At 42.0% G+C, this 23051-nt stretch overlaps 1 protein-coding gene across 3 annotated transcripts in view; it reads right to left on the bottom strand.

The window, feature by feature from the left end:
* Positions 1-23051, bottom strand: part of slc4a11 (solute carrier family 4 member 11) — a 250006-nt gene that overhangs the window by 161767 nt on the left and 65188 nt on the right. The window contains exon 2 of one of the 3 annotated variants that reach the window (XM_043696718.1): positions 19085-19165. The exons of 1 other annotated variant lie outside the window; for it this stretch is intronic. In XM_043696718.1, coding sequence (XP_043552653.1) covers positions 19085-19130 — 46 coding nt within the window. In that variant the 5' untranslated portion in view covers positions 19131-19165. Of the gene's footprint in view, positions 1-13565; positions 13973-19084; positions 19166-23051 lie in introns of those variants that run through there. One more of the 3 variants, XM_043696795.1, reaches the window with a different exon arrangement.

The raw sequence follows: 23051 nt of genomic DNA, 5'->3' as shown, positions 1-23051 counted from the left end.
GAATGCGCTGCCTGTGGGAGTTGCAGAGTCAGAATTATTGGTGACCTTTAAGCAGCAATTGGATTGGTACATGGATGGGTGCTTAAGCTAGGACAAATGTTCGGCACAACATAGTGGGCCGAAGGGCCTGTTCTGTGCTGTATTGTTCTATGTTCTAGTATTCCTCTATTCTCTGTCTCTTCATGGGTCTGCTCAAACGTCTCTTAAAAATTGCTACCATATCTGCTTCAACCAACTCCTGGGTTAAAAAACACTGCCTTGCACATCTCTTCTTTTAAAAAAAAAAGCTTTCCCTCTCACTTTAAAACTGTGCCCCCAAGTATTTGACTTTTCCACCCTTGAAAAGAGACCCCAATTTACCACGCTTCTATTAATTTTATAGTCTTCCATCAGTTTGCCCCTCAGCCTCTGATATTAGTAATAACAATTCAACTTCTCTTTGCAGCAAATACACTCCAATCCAGGCAATATTCTGGTAAATCTCTTGCATCTTCTCCAACGCTTCCATATCCTTCCTGTGGAGTGGTGAACAGAGCTGCACACAATACTCCAAATATATCCTAACTGAAGTTTTCCACAGCTGCAACACGACTTGCCAACATTTATACTCAATGCCCTGACCAATGAAGGCTAGCCTGTTGTACACCTTCTTTGCCATCTTATCCACTTGGCGTTGCCACTTTCAGGGAGTTACGGACTTGCACTCCAAGATCCATGTTGGGTTAACTTGTTGGGTTAGTGGGCGGCACAGTGGTTAGCACTGCTGCCTCAACGCCAGAGACCCTGGTTCAATTCCCTCCTCAGGCAACTGTCTGTGTGCAGTTTGCACATTCTCCCAGTGTCTGGGTTTCCTCCGAGTGCTCTGGTTTCCACCCACAATCCAAAGGTGAATTGACCATGCTAAATTGCCCATAATGTTAGGTGAAGGGGTAAATGTAGGGGAATGGGTCTGAGTGGGTTGCTCTTCAGAGGGCTGGTGTGGACTTGTTGGGCCAAAGGGCCTGTTTCCACACTAAGTAATCTAATCTAATCCCTCTGGTTATCAATGCTCCTCAGGGTCTGGCCATTTACAGTATATATTCCACTTGCATTTGACCTCCCAAAATGAACTACCTCACTCTTTTCCAGATTAAACTCTATCTGCCACTTCCCTGCCCAACTTTCCAACCAACGAATATCCTGCTGCATCGTTTATAACCTTCCTTACTCTCCGCAACTTCACCAATTTTCATGTTGTCGGCAAACTTGTTAATCAGACCACCCTTGTTTTCTTCCAGACCATTTATGTGATTACAAACAGAGGTCCCAGCACTGATCCTTGCAGAAAACCATTACTCACAGAGAAACACCTTGGTCTTTCTCTGTATTAACTGGGACTCCCTTATATGGGGCAGAATTAGTTAGATACGTCGGAGAGTGTTTTTTGAAATAACATGTGGCCAGTCCAACTCAGGCAGGGGATGTACCACACCTCGTATCGGGGAATGCACCTGGCCAGGTGATCAAAGTGGAGGGATGTTTTGGGATAGTGGTCATAAAAGTTATAGAATAGGATCAGACTGGCCCTCAGGCCAATTGATGAGAGTTCAGGACCAGCATGTTCCTGTAAAGATGAAAGAAGAGGATGGCACTCTGGATGACTGAAGTTCTACAATGAGTTCTATGACCAAACCAATTTTCTTTGTCAAACTTACTAACTCACCATGGATTCAATGTGACAAACTGCTGAACCAGCCTACCATGACAGACCCTTTCAAATGCTTTTGTGAAATCCATACAGCTGGCATCCACTACCTTACTCTCAATTATCTTCATCAATTCCTCAAAGAAAAACTCACTCAAGTTTGTGAAATAAGATCTTCCCCATGCAGAGCCATGCCGACTATCTATAAGAAGTCTATTCTTTCCCAAATGCAACCAAATCCCGTCTCCAACAATTTCTATTCCACTCACTTAAAGTTCGCTTATATAAACCTGGATTATCCCGTTCTGGCAAAGGAAGAATATTGGCTATTTTCTAGTCTTCTGGTTTCCAAATCCTGTCAAATTATTCTTTCATCTTTACAGGAACATGCTGATCCTGAACGCTGATCAACAGGCCTTTAAAAGTCTCCATGTCACATGTGGATTTACCCTCAAATAGCTGCCCCGAATCTAGTTTCTCCAGTCCCTGTCTAATACTGTGGTAATTTGCCTTTCCTCAAATTTAGCATTTTCACCTGAGGATCAGTCTTTTCGTTATCCATAACTATCTTAAAATGTTCAGAATTATGATCACTATTCCAAAGTACCATCCTAATGAAACTGCAATCCACTAGAGAATGCTCACAATTAACAGTTAGGGAGGTGGATCCACTGGTGCATGAGAACCAAGTTCTGAGGACAAGGCCAAGCCTCTTGTAGACTAAATGAGAGGGATCTTTATGGAGGCACAGGACCGCTTTAGTCTCCAAAATATTTGTTCATAGGATGTGGGTGTCACTGGTTAGGCCACCATTTATTGTACATTCCTAATTGTCCAGAGGGCAATTGCTGTGGATCTGGAGTAGTGGGTAGGCCAAACCAGATAAAAATGGAAGGACACAGCAAGTCAGGCAGCATCAGATGGTATAGAAGTCGCCGTTTCAGGTATAACCCTTCTTCAGGACTTCTCCACCTCCTGATGCTGTGTTCTTCCAGCCTCTTGCCTGTTGACATTGGATTCCAGCACCTGCAGGGTGTTTTTCTGTCTCAGACCAGATAAGAATGGCAGTTTCCTTCCCTAAGGACATTAGAGAACTAGATGGGGTTTTTAACCATTGGGTTATTCCAGATTTGGTTTTTAAAATTCAAAAATGCCCCCATCCGCCATGGTGGAATTTGAACTCAGGACCCCAAAACATTGACCTGGGATTCAGAATTACAAATGACATTACCAATGTGCCACCATCTCCCACCACTTAAATTAATCACAACCGCTAGAAAAAATAATTCAGAATTTGGCCACAATTTTTATCAGGACTCATTTGGTCACAAACTCTCACTTATCCCTGGACAGGTCAAGAGGAAACACTCTGACATTATTTAGAGATTAATTAGACCAGAATGATGGGTTGCTGTAAACTTGTGTGGTTGGATAGAAGTGGATCATGTTTGCCCCACTGTTAATTAGAACTTCCATACACTATGGCTCAGCCTTTATAATACATTACAGCATCAAATGGATTTTGAGCTCCCCTCTCGTCCAAGTCAGATCATGCTGATCTACAGCTTCTTTGCATTTCATGTTCCTTTGGCTGTCATGGTTTTTTTCTAAAACCTGCAGGAGAAGTACTTTCTCACTGGCAATATTCTACTGTTTAATTTGCTTTCAATCTAACTCTTCAGTTCGGGATTTGCCATTGGAAGCCAGCTCCATCAAAACGAGACCAGGAAGGAAGATATGCAGATACAACTTTCAATAATGCGGATCCAATACCTTGCATTCGTACTTGTCGGCACCACTTTTGTTGTACAAGTGGTTGCAGGTAGCCTCTGACACCATCAGCTTACAAGCAACTGGCAGGATAAATCAAGTTTTGGCGTCTAGAAAGAAGTGGGTAAATTAACGGTTCAGCCACACAGTCTCTCCTGGACTCAAGTGTGCTCAGCTATTATAAAGACACCTTGTCATGCAGTGATATTGTCCCTATCTCTGAAGAAGGGCTCATGCCCGAAACGTCAATTCTCCTGCTCCTTGGATGCTGCCTGACCTGCTGCGCTTTTCCAGCGCCTATCTCTGAACCAGGAGGTCTGGTTTCGAAGTCCATCCTGCCTCAGGCGTGTGTTATAACATCTCCAAACAGAAAAACAATTACTCAAATTTTATTACATTACATGCTTCCGTCCTAACGTAGAGACATAATTCCTGATCAAGAAGGGAAAAGAAAGGCTGTCTTCACATTTGATTTATTTCAAGAACCTGGAAATATTTCAATGTATTTCTGAACTCATGGTGAGCAAGAAGAAATGTCTGCTTTTGTTGGGATTTAAGGGGCAGATTTTACAGCCTTTTATCTTGTTGGTATTTTTAGCCCTAGGCCAATATAGAAAAATTGATTTGGGCTTGGGGGTGGTGACAGAAAAAGAGACAGTGCGGATCTAAAGTAAACAACAGAAAGAATGGCTATGAGGCAGAGACAAAATAATTCTAAAAGGAGAAAGGCTTATCACAATGACACGCAAGGCAGAAAATTGAATAACAAAACAAAAAGTTTCAAAGCATGAAAAATGGACATCCAATTCCTGTGTGTGTTTATAACAAAAAAAATACAATTGAAATGCTAAGTGCAATTGTTTCCCCAAAAAATTTATTCAAAACCCCACCAGGCATGCAAATTTAAACTCTTAAACTGCACCATCAGAAATCTTTCCAAAACAGACTATAAAATCAGCAAGACACTTCCCCTCTAGGGAGATGAATAACGTTATTGTGTCCTCATATTGCAGCAAGGCTTGCTCCTGGTTTTGGCTTTGACTGTCTCAGTTGACTGAAGTGATTGCCAAACAATTAGCAAGCCTTTCCCCAACAGTGGCAGAAGGATGACACAGGGGTCAGCACCCACGTATGGCAGCAAGGGAGTGCCAAAATAAATAAAGAACTTCACACGCGGCTGCATAAATGTTCCATGGAAGCATTCACGGGCAAAAATGAGGCTAAGCTTGAATTCAATATCAGGAACAGACTCTCTCAGGACTCACAAGGGATCCCCACACTGGAATTCAGCCAAATAGCTTTAGAAATAAACTTTTATTTACCATATCTTTCTTCCCCCCACCCCCCAAAAAAAAAGATGCTTGCCATTTAATTATAAAATCAGTGCCCAAACAATGGTAAGTGCTATTGTTAATGGTGTCAATGAGATTTGCGTGTACAATATGCAGAGTCTCCAGTCAAGAAAATATGCGCTTTAGGGAGGGCATCTGACTCTTTTCAATTCCTCACCCTCATTTAGTTAGATTAAAGCAGTGAACAAACAGAAGAGGAATACTTAGTTGCACGGCTGGGCAAATGGGGAAGGTGACAGGATAAAGACAGAGTTCGTACAATTACGAGGAGAAATTTGAAAACTAAAGATTCAAAAGTTGTGTTAAGGAATTGAGTGTCAACAAAGTATGCAGATGATACATAAAAAGGAATGTAACACAGAGGGTATGGAAACATAGTCAAAGGGAATTGATGCATAGTACGTCTAGCCAATGCAGAGTAGGAGTCAAAGCACAATGCCTTGATTAAGTTACATTGATGAAAACACACAACTTGCACTTATACAATGCCTTCAACTTTAAATAAATCTCACAAGACACCTCACTGGGACAATTAAAAAGGAGGATATAATGGAACAGGTGACCAAATGTTTGGTCAGAGAGATCGGTTTTAAAACAGCTTTATAAAAAGGGACGATAAATAGATAAAAACAGGGGAACAGTGAACATTGAGGGGTAGCAGGTTTGGAAAAGAGAGACAGAGAGCAATTCTAGACCTTAAAACTTTGATAATATGCTCAGCTCTGACCAAGACACGAGGACATCGGGGAAGCTGGAGGAATAGTGAATACTATATGCTCAAAAGATTATCCCTATTTTTGAAAGTTCTGAAAACTCACTTTAATTTAGAGTACATTGAAAGTCCAAAAAAGGAAAGGTCTAGTCAAAATATCAATTGTAAAATATATTACAGGAGGTCTAAACTGGTAACTAGATATGTTAGGATGGATGGCTAGCAACAGAAATGTCTTCAAAAGATTGAAATATACCTTAAGGGATTAAAAAAAAACATTATTTCAGATGCTAAATGGGGAAGCAAAAAAAAAAAGATGGGTTAATAAAGGGACAATGCTCTCTCTCAGGTTTTTTTAAAATTCATTCATGGGATGAGGGCATTGCTGACAATACCAGCATTTATTCCTCATCCATCATCCCACAGCAATGTCCTTCCTTAAAAGCTGGGTTTGCCTGACAAATGATCCATGGTCACCATTAGACTCTTCCTTTCAGATTTTTTTTTAAAAACTGATCTGAAACTCCACCATCTGCCGTGTCAAGATTTGAACAGGTCACCAAAATATTACCCGGGTTTCTGGATTATCAGTCCAGCGATAAACACCATTAGACTATTGCTTCCCCATTTACTTGATAGCTATTTTATAAATCTTATGACTCCAAAGGCAAGAAAAAGAGGGCATCTATACTAACCAACTTGGATAGTGCCGGGCAGTACTGGATGGGGTCCCAAAGCAATGACCACAAGTATTGATATTAGCAGTTAGGAGATAAAGAAACATTGTACCATGATATTAAGTGACCTTACCATCCGTCATCACCCAAAGCAATTCCAAAACTGGGAAATGGATAGTCCAGACCCAGTAGGACAATAGTAGCAAAATAGGGACAGTATACTTCCATCATCTGATTTTAAACCCCAGTGCCCTTCATGAACTTAAAAAAAAAAGCTTTAAGACAGAAAAAAAAGAGATACTGACAAAATGGCCACAGCAATTAGCTGACCACAGCTGAACCCACTTTGTGGAACTAACAGGAGATAAATAAAGACCAATCTGAGCCATAAAAAAAAGACCAGAAGTAGGTCATTCGACCCCTTCAGCCTGTTCTACCATTCAACAGGATCATGGCTGATCCCAAGATACATTGCCAATTCCTCACATCCACTTTCATGCCTTTTACCCCATGATCCTTGGTCACTGGAACTCAAAAGATATCTGCAAAATTTGTGAATGCTGAAGATACAAAAGACGTCAACTCAACAACCATGGTCTCAGGTTAAAACCTAGCATCTCAAGGACATTCCAAAGGACTTTTCTTAAACTTTCCGTTTTACACTTGGCACTTCCCTCTTTTCAAAACTGTTGTTTTTATGCTTGTGAGTTTTATGTGATTATTTTTCCAGGGGCGAACTTGCTTTCCCTTTCACTGAAGAAAACCTTGTAATTATTTGATTCTGATGAACTAGGGAGTAATAGTTGTATTGGACGGAGGTAGACCAACATGCATATAAAGCAAAGTTTTGTTTGCGGCCAACCAAGGGAGTTAAAAAGACAAGGGCCAAGTTGTCACACCTCACCTAGTATAACCAATAGTAAAAAGGCTTGAAGGATTCAGGAGTAGTTCCTGTTGGAAGGTAACAACACCCTGCACAATATGTGAACCTTGGAACTTCAAGCCAAACGAACTCATCACAGTACCACTGTCGATCAAAGTTCACACAAGATGCCAAAGCAATAACCATACAGAAATAAAAATTAGTCAATAGAGTCAGTGTAGTGACAATTAATATACTGCAGTTGATAAACGTATCTTAGCATAAAGACTGTTTCCATTATAAATTGAAAACATCAATATATTCACTTCAGCATAGCGCACCCTGCCAGATCAGTCATCCTTCAGCAACTGCCACACATTTCCACTGTCAATGCCTTTGGTCTTTCAATAATAACCTGGACTGCTCAGGTCTAGCGTCACTTGATAATAAAAAAAAGTGTTTGACTGGACAGGAAAGTAGCTGAAAAATGTGTTGCTGGAAAAGCGCAGCAGGTCAAGCAGCATCCAAGGAGCAGGAGAATCGACGTTTCGGGCATAAGCCCTTTCTTCAGGAATGAAGAAAGGCTTATGCCCGAAACATCGATTCTCCTGATCCTTGGATGCTGCCTGACCCGCTGTGCTTTTCCAGCAACACATTTTTCTGCTCTGATCTCCAGCATCTGCAGTCCTCACTTTCTCCCTGGAGAGGAAAGTATTCAACCAAAATTATTGCTGAGACACAGCTAACTCCTGAACTTGGTCAGTGCCATTACGTTGGCGGTGGAAGGGAGGACAATAAATGCTAATCACACTTGAGACCCAGAGCCTATGAATAAATTTTTTAAAAACTCTGAACTGTTCTCTTTGAAAAGGTTCACAAATAACAAAGACAAACATCAACATATCTTGTGCTTCAAAATGTTCATGGACTTCTGCCGCAACCAAACTCGTTCTTGAAGAGTTGGCAGAGGCAAAAACTATTTGCTCCCGCCAAAATTAAAACACACAAGCACAGGGCTGACATATTCACCACGCAAGTGTCCCATCACCAAATGTCTTGGTGCAGCATGGGGACAGGTTTGCGAGAAGATTCCATCTCAGAGCTGATCTTCCAATTGCACCACGAGCAAGCAGAATCAGACTTAAGTTTTATTGTCTTGTGTACTCAAGTACAGGAGTACTGTGATAAAAGTTTACAATGTCATCTCTCATGGTACCATCTTAGGTACAAAGTACCTAATGGGGGCAGAGTGGAGGGAAGTCAAGATCATTGAAAAAAAAAGACTACCAGAAAAGGTGCAGAAACAGGGTAAAACAAAATACTCAAAATCACCCAATTACTGCAAATAATTACCAAACTTTGTCAGTGTGTGTTTGTGTGGAGAAGGTACAAACCTTTTTGCTGCAAGACAGCATCACATATTTACACACACACACACACACACTATACTTTCATAGTGTGTAAAGAAACAAAACAAAAAAAGGAGTCAGATAAAACCTGATCACTGGCTCTTCACAATCCTCCTTTCCTCAATACAAGCTAAACTACATTCCAGTACAGTCTAGGATGTCAACTGACCATGCACTTCAATCTGTGCAGTAAAAATACAAAGTGCTGGAGAAACTCAGTAGGTATGGCAACATTTGCGCCAAGAAAAGGTGGGAGTGAGTGAGCGAGCTACACAGGACTCTTCCTTCAGATTTTTGTCCCCTTTCACATCCAAAAGAATTCCACAGCCAAGAGTACCTGATCATTGTAGTACCTTTGGGAAATAATACAATTTCCACATGGCTAGCTCCCAAAAACTGGAACATTACAGTGACATTCAAAAATATTCCACTAATACTGGTAAATGTCAACACACCTGAAAGAACTCATCTTTGAGACAAGGACACATGCTCTTTATGTCCACTTGTGGGAGCAATGGGACCCATGCTGAATGTTTGCAACATACAACATAATTACTACAATGATGCACTCTCTCAACATCACACTGAAGACATGGTCCCAATTAGGTACATACATTTCTGCATAACAGTTTGATGCCTTGCGAGATCACCAAGGCGAGAGACTAAAGGACTAGACTCAACTCTTTGTCCAAACATCAGTCAACTCTTCCTTCCTACTTTCCACTTCCTTCACATCACTAATATGAGTTTTACAACCTCAGGAAAACGGGACACAAAAATGCAAGGAGCTATTTAAAATAAAACAAATATGTTTAAAGCAAGCACATTAGAGGTTTCCAAAACCTTTCTAAAAATAAAAAGCAACTAAACCCACTGCAAAAATCACTACGAATGCCACGACCAGCACGAGAAAATCTCCATCTCAATACCAGTCTTTTTGCCATAAAACTGACTGCCCCGGAGAAGATCAAGAGGAGGAAACAGAAAAAAAAGGAGTTATTCTTTATGCATTACCATAAGAATGATGACCATCCAGCATAGAACCAGCCAATTCAGCCCATTGTGTCCATACTGACTCTTCATTAAAGCCATCTCATGGGTATCATCGGAGTTCTTTCCCCAAAGTCCTGTAAACCTTCCCCATTCAACTTTTCAATCCAATGCAAGATAGGCATTCAGATGTAGGTCAGCCCACTGACAAAGGCCTCTATAGAGCTCATCATATTCAGAATCAGGCAGAAAGGAATTTTTTAAAAACACGAACACCTTACCTACACATTCAAAGTTACGTGGGGCATTGACATGGTAAATACTGACAGGGTCAGTAAACAGTGGACAAGAAATTTGAACGTGATGATAAAAGGGACAAAACAGGATAGAATTTTGAAAAGATACTGATAAGTGGCTTACAAATGCAGCAGTGAACTGACCAAATAAATCCACAAGATTTTGAAGAGCAAACACAGGTACAGTGGGCCAAATATTGTACAATTCTAGTAAAAATAATTTTTATTCGGGTATTGTACAGTTCTACCAAACCTTCCACAGATCACAATCTGCACACTTGAGTCTATGCCATTTATTTTGTTCACACACTGCACCTACCACCTAGTAAAGCAAAGCAAAACTGCAGTCCATACTTTACAATGTAATAACAATCAAAGAAAATGTAGAGACCATCCAGTCATGTCTCTCCCCGTCCCCCACCACAATTTAACTTATTTTGGATGAACCATGGATTAACTGCATACTTTGAACTAGGGCCACACTGTAGCTCAGTGATTAGCACTGCTGCCTCACAGTGCCAGGGAGCCAGGTTCGATTCCAGCCTCGGGTGACTATCTGTGTGGAGTTTGCACATTCTCCCTGTGTCCGTGTGGGTTTCCTCCAGGTGCTCCGGTTTCCTCCCACAATCCAAAGATGTGCAGGTCAGGTGAATTGGCCATGCTAAATTTCCCATACTGTTAGATGCATTGGTCAGGGGTAAATATAGGATAGGGGAATGGGTCTGGGTGGGTTACTCTTCGGAGGGTCAGTGTGGACTTGTTAGGCCAAAGGGCCAGTTTCCATACTGTAGGGAATCGAATCTAAAATTAAGCAATCTGTTCTGGAAACTCTTGGTGCCTGAAAAATCAGCACTGATTATTTTCAGTGCCTGATAAATCTCCTCTATTCTAAAAAGGGCAAAGTTGGACCAAAATACCACAGGAACAAAGGTAGGGCTGATGCTTCCAATGCAATACTGAAAAAGGTGCTGCACTCTTAAAACGTCCTGGCTTTCAAGCAAGGTATTAAGCCAATTTCAAGTCTGCAGTCAGGCAAAGTGAAGGATCCCACTGCATTGTTTCAAAGTAGTACATGAAGGTTTCTTTCCAGCATCCAAGATGGCACAAACAATAATCTGATCTTTTCAAAAAAGTCTGTTTTCTCATTGCTGCCTACTTGTGTAGCATTCTTGAGCCAGAATTTTTGACGCTGGAGGACAGTCATTGTTTCAATGTTTCACGATCAACAAAGCACTTTGGGACTCTGGCAGCAGGGTGAATAGTGCTATGTAAATGAAAATCCTTCTTCTGAAGACACTGGCTCACACTGGAGAGCAATTCCGCATTTACCAGAAACCCTCAGCTACAGGATATCTCTTTAGTTGTGAATACAACAATGGCGCACACAGCCTGCTGATAGTCTCAATGAGATGTCATGATCGAGCCTTGTCTAGTCTGGTTCCTCCCCCTCTCTTTCGATAGGGCACAATGGGAAAATAAAATTGTTAGTCTGTAAGAGAAGCAGTAACCCTAATGGACTGTATTCCCTTATTGAGATGGAGAGGCAGCATGCTACTGTCAGAATGTTTGCTTTCACTCCAGAGATCATCACCTTACTCAGTGAACATCGAGAAACAAACTCTTGGATCGCAAATTGAAACATCAAAAGGAACTTGTACAGCAAGCATCAGTAACATTCATAGTTCAAAATACTTTGTAACTGAGCAGAAGGCAATGTTTCCGAAAATATTTTGCCTCCATAACACTATCCATAACCTATAAACCTTTATCAATTTGCTCCTGCAATCGACAGTAAGTGCACTTCGAACCTGCTGGTGCTTTCTAAGTTTCTCCGTGGATTGGGCGAGGTTAGCTGAGCAATCTGCTCTAACATGCTGTTCCATGTTTCAGTCACTGTACCTTCCTTCATTCCCCAATTCCAAACTGCCTCAACTCTGTGGCTACCTTCAGACTAGCCTTTGAACCTTCGAGTTCCAATCCACCTAACACTAACCCCTTCACCTACCCACCCCTCAGTGTCCGGTTTGCTCAGCACTACTTTACAAAGGAGCAATGCTGCATAAGCTGCAGGTGCCTACCCAGAGCAGGTGTGTTTCATTACAACGAACAAGTTAAACCGATGATTCAAAAAGATTCAACTCCCTCTTTGTACAGGGTATCTTAGCAGGAGGCATCTTTTAACTTTAACACGGTATTTTTTTTTCATAGAATCATAAAATAAAGAGAGAAATTGGTTTAGCTTGGTTTACTGGATTGTTGGTTTACAGAGCAGTGTGATGCCAACAGCATGCATTCAATTCCCATCACTGGTTTGATGTTACTGTGAAGAATGCTCCTTCTCAACCTCTTCCCTCACCTGTGGTCTGGTGGCCCTCGGATTAAATCACCACCAGGCACTTCTCTCTCTAATAAGAGGCCAGCCCCTACTGCCTGGTAAGACTATGGCAACACAATCAAACAACAATAAAGAGGCCTTTTCGCCCATTAGGTGTGTACCACCACCTTCCTTGCCTCCTTTACTTCTCTTAGTAATTCCTCAGTTGATAACTAGTGGGCGAAAGTGAAAGTGAGGACTGCAGATGCTAGAGATTATAGTCAAGATGAGAGAGGTGCCGGAAAAACACAGCAGGCCAGGCAGTATCCGAAGAGCAGGAAAAAAATTCCTGATGAAGGGTTCCTGCCAGAAACGTCGATTTTCCTGCTCCTCTGATGCTGTGCTTTTCCAGCACCATACTAATCCTGATAACTAGTGGGTCTGAATATAGTTTCTCATCATACATTTCTAGCCATAATTCACTGTATGGGAGGAGGGAAAAGATAAAATCATCCAAATGCTACTACAGAGCATCCAAAGTCCTCTAGAAAACTGTCACCTCACACCCTTATTCTACACGCACTCCTTAAAAAAAATCACAATTCAGAAGCCTTCCTCAAAAAAGTAAGAGCCCACTAGTCTGTTCTTCTAGCCTCTTCTCTCCAGTATTTTGTTAATTCTCTCACCCGCACCCCATCTTCACATTCTCACCACCCTGCGGATGAAGGAGATTCTGCTGAAATCTCTATCCCCAGTTATTTGTAACAGCCGCAGTGAATAACAGGCTCAAACTGACTTTCTATTGGCGAGACCTCGACTTCCCTGCAAAAAAGAAACATCTAGTTTACACCTACCCAGCCCAGAGTCTGAACACAGATGAGCAAACAGCCATCATCTGAGCTGCCAGTTATTCCCCGACAAAATCCCATCCCTACTCAGGTCGAGGAGAAAGAAAGGTTTCCACAGTTACTCTGGATGAGCCAGCTCTGAACTAAAGCAGGTGTTCCTTTCTTTAAAAAAAAATCAGACAACTGCCTCGCCCTGGACTGAATCAAAACTGAGGAGTCACTGAATGCAAAACGTTAACTCTGCTTTCTCTCCACAGATGTTGCCAACCCTGCTGATTTCCTCCAGCTATTTCTGTTCTGCTTTCAGAACCCGCCGACTATGCCAATAAAAAAAATGTTTATTATAAACAAATTATCCTACACACACAAGCACAGACTGTTTGCAAAAACAGATACTTAAAACGTTTTGCCTAGTCTGTGAACGCTCTAAGTGTTGATGCCTTAAAAAGCGTGCTGCAAAGATCGAGATGCGACTTGGCTTCAACGACATATTCTCCTCCGACTGTCATGAGTTGACACATGTCCCTGCATTTCCCCCCTCCCCGCCCCGCCGCTGAAATGAATTAAACACGTGGAGCGTATTTGCTTTATCACTCGGCGTGTTTAAAAAGAATTAACACAAGAAATAAAAAAGACACTGGTGCCGCTTACCACACGGCTGCAGATGAAACACCCGTGTAGAGTCCATCGCGTCTGCCTCCCTCTCTCTCTGTGTGTGTGTCTGTCTGTCTAAGGAACTCTCGGTTCAGAGCCGGGCGCTGCTCTTTCAAGCAGCAGACCCGGAGAGGCGAACCCGACCCAGCAAGACGAGCACAAGAAACGCCTAGGGGTGCTGACCTCCGCCTTTTCTTTTAAAAAAAATTAAACCACCCCCACCCACAAGAAAACCCAAGCGTTTTGTTTTAATCAAGGCACATTCAAAACATCCACGTGCCTTATGTACAACACTGCGATGAAACTAGCACAATTCTAAACCAAATCAAAATTAATAGAAGCGAAAATGTTCAGCCTTACTATACCCCCTCCCCCAAAAACGTTACTCGTGATTCTATGTTTTTTTTTAATTGTTAATTTCACAAACAAATGTAAACTTCCGGGATCAAGAAATTATGTTTTTTTTTATGGTCATCTGTGGCGACTTGCCACGTTTTTGTTTCAAACGGTACATCTCAGCAGTCAGTGTTAAAAGTAACTGGGAAAGTGAGGGGCAATATTTAAAAGTGGCGTCCCCTGTATTGAGAGCCGGCTTCCTGTATCTTCGACAGCAGCATAAGCTCAGTCACACTGACACTACTTTGAACTGGGACAGCGGGCAAGGTCAAATGAGCAACTAGGATGCAGAGTGACAGGGAGTCTCAGAGGACAATAGGTGCAGATGATTTTATTTCGCGACAAAAGGTGCACCAGGAAACAAGCAAAGCAGTTAATTTGAGGGAACAGGGTCACACGTGCAACATATTAGCAAAAACTACATGAACAACTTACTAATGAAGCTCTAACACAAGCTGTGGTTGTAGGCAACTTGTAAGGGATTTTCCAGTTGATGTGTTCAGAGATATTACACTCAAACTCGGATCTCCTCCACGCCTCAACCTGGACGTATTTTATTTTTATTTTAAGAAGTCTCATGTTGGAAATAAGAAAAAAGATTGCTAGAGAAGCTTGGTAGCATCTAGGCAGAGAAAGCCGAGCTAATGTTTTGGGTCCAGTGACCCTTCTGTATTTTTTTAATCAGCCTGTTCAGAGATGTCACGACACCCCTCTGGGACAAAGTAGGACTGAGATTCAGGCCTTCTGGCTCCAGGGGTAGGGGACACTACCACTATGCCACGACAACAGCCTCTCATCCCTCACAAACTGCCAAGTGTTAACAAGTTAACAGAAATCACATGATGATCAACTAATGGGACACTTAAATTGAGAGTGTGTCATTTCAGGACTCTTTAAGTTATTTTGAGTGGAGATTTGAGAGATTATTTACAACATTTCAAACAACAAATGAGTGATTTCTCAAAGAAAAGCAAAGTGTGTTAATAACGTTCTCTATACTCTTCCTTACTCTTGTGTTTGCTTTATTTAGCAGCCATCTTGATGGTCTTGGAATCATTGAGTTTTTGTAGCACAAAGAGAGGCCCTTCGGTCCATCAGGTCTGTGCTAACTATTACATAGCCATATTATCCATCTTTCTAAACACATTTTCCAGCATTTTAACCTGTAGCGTTTTTGCAGTCAATTGACTTTCATTTCTTACTATCAAGGAAACCTTGTCCCCTCTGTCCATCCTTTCTACACCATCCCTACACTGTGGAAGCAGGCCATTTGGCCTATTGAGTCCACACTGGCCCTCCAACGAGCATCCCACCCAGACTGACTTCCCTTCCCTATCCGTATACTCCTTGCATTTCCCATGGCTAGCTCACACATCCCTGAATATATGGGCAATTTAGCCTGTCCAATCCCCCTAACCTGCTTACCTTTGGACTGTTGGAGGAAACCAGAGCACCTGGAGGAAACCCATACAGACTCTGGGAGAATGTACAAACTCCACACAGACACAGTCACCTGAGGTTGGAATCAAACATGGCTCCCTGGTGCTGTGACAAAGCAGTGCTAACCACTGAGCCACCGTACTGCCCCAAACCACATTGCTGTCGCTCTGGAGTCACGTGTGGGCCAGACCAGGTAAGGACAGCAGTTCCCTTTCCTAAAGGGCATTAAATGAACCACATGAGCTTTTTCTGGCAACTGGCAATGGATTCGTGGTCATTGTTAGACTCTTAATTCCAGATTTTTTATTGATTTCAAATTCCACATCTGCCGTGGCAGGATTTGAACCTGGGTCCCCAGAACATTACCTGAGTCTCTGGGTTGAAAGTCCACAAAGATTTGGTCACAAGCACAAAAATCCCAAGTTTGAAACTGGTCAGAAGTATTATCAAGGATTACTCACTAATTGTGAATGTAAAGTTCTATTTAGGAGTCTTTTGGTACTATCACTACCTCTGGACTGGAAGGTCGAGATTCAAGTATCACTCAATCCAGAGATGTGATCAGATGTGAGCAAACAGGTTGATTAGAGACAGTATTGATGCTGGTAGTAGCTAGTAGAGTTAGGAGCTATGCACCTGTAATGGACTTAGTGAATAAATCCAAAACAGAGTAAAGATGGACTCCTTTCTCCTATGACAATCCACTGATAAGCAGTGTAGGTCATTTAGCCCCCTCGCCTTCTCTGTTATTCAATAAGATCACGGCTGATCTGAATATGGCCTCAAGTCCACATTCCCAGCTATCCCTGATCACTCCCCCTTTTAGTCAAGAATGAGTGGACTTAAACCTATTCGATGACCCTGCTTTCTCTGCTCTCTAGGGACAAATGTTCCAACGATTCATGATCCTATGAACAAGGTCAATCCCTTGAGCCTCTTCAGCAATTTGGTGAAAGCATGGCTCTCATTCCATCGGCCCATTGATCTATAATCTTTATTGCCTAACCAAAACTGATCAATCTCAGTGAGGTTTTCCTCAGTGCTGCCCCCTCCTACCCATTCTCATCCAGCCAGAACAGCAATATTGAGGAGCAGCTACTTATCCCACAAGTCATGAAACATGAAGGGTGAGGTAGTACCTCATTCAAAAACCATTCATTTACACAAAACAAAGGCCAGGCTCTCAAAACTCTCATCATTTAGCACACCACCTCCGACGTCTTTTTCTAAGCGGGGAAAAGAATTTGGAAATCTGAACCACAAAGAGATTTGGGAATCCTAGTTCAGGATTCTCTTAAGGTTAACTTTCAGGGTCATTTGGCAATTTGGGAAGGCAAATGCAACATTAGCATTCATTTCAAGAAGGCTTGAGTACAAGAGCACAGATGTACTACAGAGGCTGTGTAAGGCTCTGCTCAGACTGCATTTAGAATATTGAGTAGTTCCGGGCCCTATTTCAAAGCAATGATGTGCTAGTCTTGGAAGGCATCCAGAGAAAGTTTATGTGAATGATTCCAGGAATGAAGGGCTTGACAAATGAGGAGCATTGAGGACTCTGGGTCTGTATTCAATGGAGCTTTGGAGGATGAAGGGGGATCTCATTGAAACGTACAGAATACTGAGAGACCAAAAGAGTGGACATGGACAAGATGTTTCCACTAGTAGGAGAGATTAGGACCTGAGGGCACGGACTCAGAGTGAAGGGATGGCCCTTTAGAAGGAGCATTTTCATTCATTTTAGTATTTCTCTGAAGTATTTCTATGGAAGGAGCCAGAGACTGATGAATCTGTGCAACTCATTGCTACAGAAAGGTGTGGAGGTCAAGTCATTGAGTATATGCAAGACTGAGGCAGATAGGTTCTTGATTAGTAAGAGGATCAAAGATTTTGGGGAGAAGGCAGGATAATGAGGTTGAGAAACATATCAGCCATGATCAAATGACAGAGCAGTTTCAGTGGGCTGAATGGCCTTATTCTGCTTCTATATCTTATGGCCTTATTGACTATGACACACTGCCGGAGTAGGCATGAGTTGAACCCAGATTTCTGGCCCAGAGTTAGGGTCACTGTACTGCACCTCCATCCCCACCCCTCCTGACTTGCTTTGTAGTTGTGAAGTGAATCCAGATCTGCTGGCCCAGAGATAATACCAAATAATCATATAATGAACACCCTCCACTTACATATTCTCAGCCTTAGTTTATTTACACTATTTAAAAGTCAACCTGTTCAGAGATGTTTTCATACACCTCCAGAATAGGTGGGATATGAGCCAATGGCTGAAAAGGTAGGGACATTACCACTGCACTGCAGTAGCCCTTCAGTCTTAGCTTGATCATATTTGACATAAATGGTCAATTTCTACACTTTTGAAACCTACTTATTTGTAAATCACCCAACACCAGGTTATTTTCCAACAGGTTTATTTAGAAGCACTCGCTTTCAGAGCACTGCTCCTTCATCAAGTGACTTCTACATAATCAGAAATGGTGACATTCCGGATGAGATGTTCAGTCTGAAGTTAAAGAAAAAAAACTCATGCTGCTATTTGAAAAAGAATCGAGATCTCCTGACATCCTGGTCAATATTTATCCCTCAGCCAAAAAATCAGTTCAGCATTCATTTCATTATGGCAACCCACCTGATGAAGGAGCAGCGCTCCAAAAGCTAGTGCTTCCAAATAAACCTGTTGGACTAGAACCTGATTTTGTGAGATTGTTATCTTGCTCCACCACAATCCAACACCGGCACCTCCAAATCATGAAATCTACGTAGTTTGTACTCTGAGATGAAGCCAATAACATCGAGTCTAACTACTATTTCCGAAACACTATTCTAATTTTGTTTGTTGGCCTCTATACTTTCCCCTTCAAACTACTCACCGTCACCTTCCCATGGAAGATTATCAATGTGCAATAGACACAGGCTTTGCCAACCATGTCCTCATTCCATAAGCAAATAAACTGAATGAAAGTGTTTTATTAAAATGGTTGCCTTTTGTCTCCTGTTCTGGGTTTGTTGTCACTGGGCAGGTAGTTCCTTTGGATGGGCAAAAACCCAAGCCTCAGGTCAGTTTGCAGGGATCCAGAGCCATTGATAACTTCCTAATCTTACAGTATTGCTGGCAGGTTTCCCATCAGGGAGACCAATTTCTATTAAAAGGACCTCAGACTTAAATAAAGACACTTACTCAATTTATATAATACCTTTTAAGTTCTTAGATTGTCTCAGGATCCATTCACAGCCAATTAACTACTTTTTATAATGTATGAGTGCTGCAATAATGTAGATAAAAACAGCAATCAATTGTATATACAGTAAGCTCTCACAAACAGCAATGAAATGAATGCTCAATTGATTTTTTTTTGCTGAGGGATAAATATTGACCAGGATGTCAGGAGAACTCAATTCTTTTTCAAATAGCAGCATGAGTTTTGTTCTTTAATTTCATCTCATCCAGAATGTCACCATTTCTGATTATGTATTTTCCCCCCAGAACAACACTGGATCGTCAGTCCATTACTCTCTACTACAGGCTTGGAATGAGGATTAAATCATGATCCTACTGTAATACCGGGTAGCTAAAGGGAAGTTGGATAAATAGAGCAGGTGTGTTAGGGAATGTTCTTTCAAGTTTGGGATTGAGGAACATTATCAAAATAGAGAATTTTCTTCCATACCTTTATGGGGTGTGAGTTTTGCTGGCAGTTGCATTGTATTGCCCATCTCGAATTATTCTGCCTCCTTATCTCCCTTTTCTTCTGTCAATTACCACAAAGAAAGGAGAAAGTTGAGAAGGGAGAGTAAAGCAAATTATAGGTCAGATAGTATTACAGCCATTGGATGGTAAAGAAACTTCAAGAGATAGTTTAACAAATGTAGCTGAGAAAGCTATTGGGCAATGGTCGTCTATTCTGTTTTGGAGTTGTGTAACTAGTCCAATGGACTACATCTATCTTGTTCCAATGCTACGTTTATGAGCTTTTGCTGCATTCAGCTTATCGTATCTCAAAATCAGTCATGTGCAATTCATTACATTGTAAAGCAGTGATTGGTTACAAGACAAATATAGAAGCTGATCCACAAACACAACTGAGTTGACTGATGAATTACAATGCGTTCTTTGGAGTCATGCTGGCCAGGACAACTGTAATATTCCCCTGTTAAATAAGTATTACAGGATTAATAACTTCCATTAAACAGGTTCATGGAAATGAAATTTCACAGGGATTTGTGCTACACTTCTGTTGAAGTTGTGCGAGAGAGATAGAGCTAACTTTGAGAAAACTATCCCCCACCCCCAAAAAACAACTTATCCACCTTTCTGACAGTATAATACCCACTCAATGCTGCACTGAAGTGTCAGCCCAGGTCTCTCTAGGTTATCACAGTGACTGCACTTGAAAAGTACTTAAATCATGAGACATGAATGGCACGATATAAATTCAAGTCTTTTTTCATTCAGGTTTTCTGTAGAAGTTGATATGAAGATTAGAGCTCACAGCAACAATAACAACTCTGTTTTTATAGACCTTTTTACACAGTAACTCACACAAGGTGCTCCAAAGGAGTAATACCAAATAAACACTGGCATCAAGTCAAAAGTGAATACACAGGACAGATGACCCAAATTCTTCTCAAAGATGGAGCAGTTTAAGGAACAACTCAAAAAGGTGTGTGAGAGAGATAACAAAATCTCACCAAGATCTTAATGAGCAGGAACTGGGCATCAGTTCCAACATGTCTATCTGATGTTTCTACTCCTTCTCGACCTCCCTCCATCCCCTTTTTGTCTATCTGAAACCCCCTCTATTAACATCCTAGGGGTGACCATTGACCAGAAATTCCAATGAACTCACCATATAGAATCAGTGGCTGCAAGAGCAAGTCAGAACAAATAACTTATCTCCTGATTCTCTCAAAGATTGAGGGGTGGCCTTATAGAGGTTTATTAAATTATGAGGGGCACAGACAATGTGAATAGCGAAGTTATTTTCCCTGAGATGGTTGATTTCAAAACCAGGGAGCATATTTTAAGAGTGAGAGCAGAAATATTTATAAGAGACCTGAGGGGCAATGTTTTCAGTGACTTGTGTATGGAATGAACTGCCAGAGGAAGTGATACAGTCAGGTGCACTTACAACATTTAAAAAAAAAACGTGAACAAGTACATGAATAGGTTTATAGAGAAATGGGCCAAACACAGGGAAATGGGATTTACTTAGTTTGGGAAACTTGGTTGGCTTGGACAAGTCAGATCGAAAGTATTGTAGAATCATAGTCACAGAGTCATACAGCATGGGAAACAGACCATTCAGTCCAACCAGATCATGCCGAACATAATCCCAAACTAAACCAGTTCCTCCTGCCTGCGCCTGACCCATATCCCTCCGAGCCTTTCCCCATTGTGTGCTTATCCAAATGTCATTTAAATGTTGTAATTGTACCCACATCCACCACTTTCTCAGGAGTTCATTCCACACATGAACCACAGTTATAAAAAATTTGCCTCATGTCTTTTTTAAATCTGTCTCCTCTCACCTTAAAAATGTGACCCCTTGTCTTGAAGTCACCCATCCTAAGAAAAAGCCAATTACCATTATCTCTATCTATACCCCTCATTATTTTATAGAACATAGAACATTACAGCGCAGTACAGGCCCTTCAGCCCTCGGTGTTACACCGACCTGTGGAACCAATCTGAAGCCCATTTAATCTACACTATTCCATTCTTGTCCATATGCCTATGAAAATAAAAAAAATTATAAACTTCTATCATATTGCCTCTCAAACTCTAGTGAAAAAGGTCTCAGCCTATCCAACCTTTCTTTATAACTCAAATCTTCCACACCCACCAACATCCTGGTAAATCTCTTCTGAACCCTCTCCAGCTTGATAACATCCTTCCTATAACTGGGTGACCCGAACAGGACACAGTATTCCAGAAGAGGCCTCACCAACATCCTGTATAACCTCAATATGACTTCTCAACTCCCGACTTGATGACACCATCTAAAATACGCACATTAGGTGTCTGATGGAATTCTTGCCTCTTGCCTGGATAAGTGCTGCTCCAACAACACTCAAGAAGCTTGACAAGCCTCCAGGACAAAGCAGCCCACTTAATTGGCATCAAATCCACCAACATTCACTCCCTCCACCACCAACGCTCAGTAGCATTAGTGTGTACTGTGTACAAGGTGCACTGTATAAATTCACCAAAGATCCTCAGACACCACTTTCCAAACCCATGGCAACTTCCATTTAGAAGGACAAGGGCAGCAGATACATGGGAACATCATCACCACCACCTTCAGGTTTCTCTCCAAACTACTCACCATCCTGGCTTGAAAATATATTGCCATTCCTTCACTGTCACTGGGTCAAAAATCCTGAAATTCCCTCCTTAAGGGCATTGAAGGTGTACCCACAGCAGGTGGACTGCAGTGGTTCAAGAAGGTAGCTCACCACCACTTTCTCAAGGGCAACTAGGGACAGGCAGTAAATGCTGACCCAGCCAACAATGCCCATGTCCCCAGAGTAAATAAGAAAAGTGCAATCAATTCAGAAGGGTGAATAACATAAAGTCTGAGAGCATTCCAGACCTTAGGCCCTAGGGAACTGAAGGTCCCTACCAATAGTGTATGGGGAATTCACAAAATTCCAGAGTTGAAAAAATGCAGTAAGATTGATAAGCAGCAGGTTGCTGTAAAGATCAGCACAAGTGAACGCGAGATTTTTCAATTCCAAGGTGTGGATAAATCTCAAGAAAAGGCTGTTTAATAGTAGCTTAATTGTAATGTGAAAAAAATAGAGCAGCCCAGCACATTGGTGCTTGTTGCCAGACAGTCAGCTTATCCTTCTCTCCTGATCACTCACAGGAACATACAAACATAGGAACATTTGAATTTGCAGCAGGAAAAGACAACTCTGCTCCTTCAGTTTGCCTTGCCATTCAATTAGCTTGTGCCTCAGCTGATTTGTCTACTTTCTGGAAACTGCTGATAACCTGTCACACAAACAGGAGAAAGTGAGGACTGCAGATGCTGGAGATCAGAGCTTAAAAATGTGTTGCTGGAAAAACGCAGCAGGTCAGGCAGCATCAAAGGAGCAGGAGAATCGACATTTCGGGCATAAGCCCTTCTTCAGGAATGCAGTGTCACACAAGCATCCAAATAAGGACAGAAGTCAGCCGCTCAGACCTTCAAATCAGCTCCGCCATTTGGCAAACTCATGGCTGATCAACGCTACATTCCTGCATACCCCCGGTATTCTTTCATCCCCTTGGTAATCAAGAATGTAGCTCCCTGTCGTGATTGGAATCAGGTGGATCTCATTGATTGAGATCCTTGAATACGGTTGTTAACCTGGCCAATCTAAACGGTAGACGTCCGGTACGTAGCCACCGCCATCCGACGCCTTAAAACGGCAGTGCTCGGACCCGACGTAGTGCACCAGTTGGAGGACGCTCAGGTGTGTGGTGGGAATCCCGTCCATGCTCACCCCTGCCCGGACGGAATTTCACATTGGCCCCAAGGTCCCATACTTCCCGCGGGAGCCTGTGCCCCACAACCTGAGCCGCCTCCGAAATTTTAATTTTGTCTCCTTCAAAGATGTAAAAAGGAGGGCCCTGTATAGACTGCTGCT

The sequence above is a fragment of the Chiloscyllium plagiosum genome, chromosome 1 (assembly GCF_004010195.1).
Source record: "Chiloscyllium plagiosum isolate BGI_BamShark_2017 chromosome 1, ASM401019v2, whole genome shotgun sequence".
NCBI lineage: Eukaryota > Metazoa > Chordata > Chondrichthyes > Orectolobiformes > Hemiscylliidae > Chiloscyllium > Chiloscyllium plagiosum.
Note: the sequence above shows the minus strand (reverse complement) of the source record. Positions and strands in the feature narration are given on the sequence as shown.